Source organism: Hevea brasiliensis, chromosome 15 (genome assembly GCF_030052815.1).
Source record: "Hevea brasiliensis isolate MT/VB/25A 57/8 chromosome 15, ASM3005281v1, whole genome shotgun sequence".
NCBI classification, from domain to species: Eukaryota; Viridiplantae; Streptophyta; class Magnoliopsida; order Malpighiales; family Euphorbiaceae; genus Hevea; species Hevea brasiliensis.
The window spans coordinates 58,572,183-58,577,140 of NC_079507.1; the positions used below are offsets into that span (position 1 = coordinate 58,572,183).

At 37.8% G+C, this 4,958-nt stretch overlaps 1 protein-coding gene across 2 annotated transcripts; it reads right to left on the reverse strand.

Annotated features, from left to right (window-relative positions):
• Positions 1–468: 468 nt before the first annotated feature.
• On the reverse strand, positions 469–4,712 carry LOC110669745 (myosin-binding protein 2). Of its 2 annotated transcripts, none has more exons than XM_058136252.1 (4): positions 3,003–4,712; positions 2,731–2,913; positions 1,254–2,545; positions 469–1,144 (listed from the first exon to the last, which is right to left on the reverse strand). In XM_058136252.1, exons 1-3 carry the CDS (start codon positions 4,363–4,365, stop codon positions 1,290–1,292), a joined length of 2,802 nt encoding a protein of 933 aa, XP_057992235.1. In that variant the 5' UTR covers positions 4,366–4,712; the 3' UTR covers positions 469–1,144; positions 1,254–1,289. The 2 variants fall into 2 exon arrangements, with proteins under 2 accessions (XP_057992235.1, XP_057992234.1); XM_058136251.1 differs by having other exon boundaries at positions 1,254–2,641; positions 3,003–4,710.
• Between the last annotated feature and the right edge of the window lie 246 nt (positions 4,713–4,958).

Here is a 4,958-nt window from a genome sequence, read left to right on the forward strand (position 1 = left end):
TGGTTTCTTTAACATGTCTGGATTCTTTAGGACTGAACTCATATAACATTTGAATATAAACTATGTAAAACGACAAATGGGGAGACTGCAGGACGATCCAAGTAATGATCATACATGATTAATCTCTCTTAAATTCCACATCAAAACATTGATGATTGCCTTGCATGTGGATAGAAGCCCTTCCTCTGTACTGAATGCTCTGTATCTTTTTTTTTTCCCAGTTGGTATAATTTGAAAGCTTGTTTTTTTCAGTGATTAGTAGGCTGTTAAGTTGGTTCGCAAGTACCTACCAATAAGAGTTGTTTTATGCTTAAAGCAACAATAAATGAGAAAGCAATCATCCTTCTTACTCTGATTGATCTGTTATCTTTCTTTTTTAATCATTTTTGCACATTTATGTAGCCATACCATAGATGACAGTCTTCATAACTAAGAATACATGTGTACAAAGCAACTCCAACAACAGAATAAACAAACAAACACCTTTTTTTTTTATGTACTTTACAAATGGATGCATGTAGTATACAAGTAACTCAGCCTTGCTCCTCTCAAACAACTCCATAAGATGAAATGATGCAAAGATGAGAAAGAAAAGGAAAGGTTACTTACCATTTTTTTCTTTCTCATTTGTGTGTTGAAAAAAGAAAAGAAAAAAAAAGAACAAAAAGAATATCCTAATCCTAACTGTCTAAATAAACTAATGCTGCTATGTACCTGGCAGGCTGGCACTGGAATCTTCATTAGGTCTCTCCAGCTTGGCAAGCCAAGCCCTTCCTCACAACATACAAATGACAGGTTGGCTTCATTTCACTAGCCTACACACACATAATCTCACCAACTTCCTTTCCCTCAAAGAGTTAGTGGCAAGATGACTGAACTGAACCCACCAAAATTTGGGCTTACTTGGACCCAAAAAAAAAAAAGAAGGGAAAATAGGCAGACTTTCATATCTTGCAGTCCACCATGACCTCCAAACAGATCATAGCAGAAGCCTCCCTCTCCATCAAGGGACTTCCCATATGAAATATTTTGCTGAAAAATTTGGCATTGCATTTGATCTTGTATGATTGTATCATATGAAGAAGAAAGTCAGGGTCTCCCATCTACAACCTGCATCAGTTTTAATCAGCTTCCACAATGCAATCTGCATAAATAAAACACAAACTAAATCAATTAATGCTTTAAAAAAAATTAACAGTGTAAAGGCTGGGATAGAATGTAACATACTAGAAACTGAAAGCACAAGAAATTACCTGATATCTTCTTTGACATAGTTGAGCACAATGTCATTATAGAGCACCATCCCCCATGTTCCTCACTCGGAGTTCTACACTTCTTAGATCACGAAGATGATGTAAAATCTCTTGCAGAAGCTCTATCCCTTTATCCCCTTTCTTTAAGGAGGTTATACAATGCTTGAGAAACTCTCTATCTGCCTCCAGTGCTTGTAGCCTTTCATAGACATGATCCACCTCCTCCTCAATTGCAAGCTTCTTGCTTTCAACTTCAAATTTGTTGACTGATTTCAGCAAGGCAACAGAATCAACTCCTTCTGCATACCCATTTTGCATCCCATCTTCGGTTTCTGCATCAATGGCATCAAAAAGTGGAAGAAGTCTTTTTGCCTTGGCACCGAAGTTTTTTCTTTCTTGATGATGCTTTCCATTCATTTCCTTGTAATTACCATTTGCAACTCCATTTGCTTCACTGATATGATCCAAATTCTCAATGTAGCCATTTCCATTTTCTTTGTATAAATGTTGTTGCTTCTCTTCATCACTGAGCGTAAAAAGCTTCTCCTCCAAAACCTTCAGTTGACGCAGAATGGATACCCTCTCCACCTCAAAATTAGCCAATGACTCTTCCAAGTATAGAACTGCATCGACGGGGGTGTTCTGGTCGCCAGTTTCTTTATGGTTATCGAAACCATCTTCTTCTTTCTCTTCATGATTCAAGTCAACAGATAGTCCATCACTATCCTCAGCATTGCTACAAGATGCTGAGGAAGTTCCACTTGTGCCCCTTTCTTTCCTTCTTTTCAACATCGTCAATTTCTCTTTTGCCTCGTAATCTTGCACCTTCTTTCGATATACTTCGAGCTCTTTTTCTAGCTCTGCTCTCTCTTTCTCCCTCTTTACCATAAGTTCATTCAAAAGCTGCAAAGCTTCCTGGTCATATTCCGATTGCTCTTCCATCATTCTCTGATACTGCAAAGCCTCCATCTGCATTGCAGCCTTTTCTTCTTGAAGCCTGTTTATCATTGCCATTGTCTGGTTCGCAGCCACTGCAGAAGCACTTCTTTCTTCTTCTAATTCTGCATATAAAGCATTTAAAGCCTTCCTTTCAGCTTTCAAAGCTGATTTCAACTTCTCAACAGTCAAAACTCCATCACCTGCTTCAATGTCACTGATGACACTTCCATCCAAAGACTCTTCTGTGCCAGATTCTTTTCTTTCTAGAAGTAGAAGCTTCTTGTGTAAATGATGAAGGCTATCTACAGAAGTTGGTGTATCAGGAATCTTGTCTTCCTCAATATCATTGCTCTCTGAACACAAAGATACATTATTGTTTATCACTGGCTCACTTGTCTCAACTGTTATGGTCCTACATTCTACTGCATCTTCTTCAGCTTGCTTTGAAGCTAAACCAATGAATTATTCAGCTTATCAATTCGAATTTTATATTGATTTTAACTTGTAAATTACCGTAATATAAGAAGTTAAGGATTACCATGATCATCATAGGCATGATAATTAGCATTGCCGGTTGAAGGATCTTCTGTTATGGACAAACATGATGCAGGAACTTCTTCACTTTGAAAATCTTCAATTGGTTCATGATCAGGAATCTCTGTCCCTACTGATATATCTGCTTCAATCTCATCAATTTGCATTTGAAGTACTTCTTCAGACACTACACATAACCACCAATTCATTAAGATTAGAGAAAATTCAAGATGGAACATTGCAGAAAAGATAGATATAATTAAAACAAACAAGTACCTTGATTTTTATCCGATTCTATTTCCTCTTCTGCTGTCTCTGATCGTTCTTGAACATTATCGCCATTGCTTGTAGGGGTCTGTGTTGATGGAGCAATGGCAAACTGTTCGAAGTCCTCCTTCAACAGTTCACAATCAGCATGCGCTCCTAAGGAATTCTCGTTCTCATTAAATTCCCTCGACTCAAGCTCATCAACCATATTTTCCTCCTCGCTCTCTTGGATGGGAAGCAGTGGCACTTTCTCATCTAAATTGATCCTGTCCTCAAAAACCAATTCATATCGTGTCCCAACATGCTTATCAAACTCCAAAACAAAATCCTCATTACCGCAATTTTCTTCCTCTCTCTTCTCATTCCTGTGGGAAATTTGCTTTTCCATGTGACTGGAATCCATCAATTCAATTGGAATCAAGTGGCAAGCATCTTGATCAATGTAGAACTCTAGATGCTGAGGTTGAATTTCACTGGAAATATCTTTATTGCAACCAGCTTGAACGGTCATTGCCTGATCACAAGGGGGATCATCCACTGTCACATTCAAATCATCCTTCTTGACCGATTCTTGCTCTTTTTCCATAAATATTTCGTCTTTATCACTTTTATCAGCGACCATTTCCTTGCAATCGAAGCTAGAAACAAAGCATGAAAAATTTTCCTCTGTTTTCTCCTCACAGTTTCTGCTCTCCACTTCCCTGTTTTTATCAATCCCCTGTTCTTCCCCACAGCGATCACACACAAAACCTGATCTTTTTTTATCAGAATTATCTTCTTCATCAATTTTATCATCAGCTTCTGCTTCCAAAATAAAATTTCCTTTCTGGGTATTTTCCAAATCTCCCCAAGAAGGGTTCATCAGATAATTATCCGGACAACATAATTTTGTTTCCACGCTAGCACAACAACAAGCGCACTTGGAAATCACCTCAACATTTTCACTCACCTTATCACCACCACAATCTTGAACCACTCCCAGTTTCTTCATCCATAGTAAAAAGGCAAACTTATTGGAGAATTCAGCTTGCGGAGAGGACGAGCAATCCTCGCACATATCTTGCCATTCAGCTAGTTTTCGATGATTTGAACAATAACCCAGTTTGGAAATATCCATGGCATGAGCTTCACAGATAAGAGATCTATAAGAATTCTGGAACTTTACAGGCTCAAAGAAGTGATCAAGCCTAGAACACAAGAGACAGGGCCTTTTAAGGCCAAAGTAGTCAGCGAACTTAATGATCAAATAAGAAAATAGAGAATTTAGGAGGAGAAGAACAATCAAAATCCATTCAAGCACTGCATAGACTAAAATAAGGGTAATCTTGTTTGTGTTTCTGTGCAGCATGGTTGCAAACTTGTTGGCAGCCATGGATGGTTGCTCTGTTTCTTGCTCCTCGCTATGTACAAAGATATAGAGGGAGATGATTAGAGTTTGGAGAATATTAAAACACGAGAAACCAGAGAAGACGTTAACTGTATTCGATGTGAGAGAGAGAGAGAGAGAGAATATCAGAAACTCAGAAGCAGTGTCATTAGATGAGAAGATGAAGAACTGTTTTCAATGAGAGAAGGAGCGTGTAGAAGAAGTGGATGGAGAAGTGGTTTTATTTATCGGACTTGAAAAAGCAATTTGAACAGGATTACATCGTAGAGGAGAAGGCAAAAACCAAATATGGGATTGAGTCCAAGAAAATTAAAGAATTTTTTGTGGAATAAAAATATGCATTTCTTTCTATTGAATGACATAAGTAGCTTTTTTTATTAATAAATTTTAATTTAATAATATTGAAATGCCTAAGCTCGTCATCTTGTATCAAATAAGAATTTGTTTTTACAGTAAAACCTCAGCGAGCGTGCCATTTTTTCAGTTTCCAAATTTTTTTTTTTAATTCTTAGAGGCCATGCCCTCCAATCTGGTCTGATTTTCTCATTGGGCAAGAAAATGGAATGGCCCACCAACCA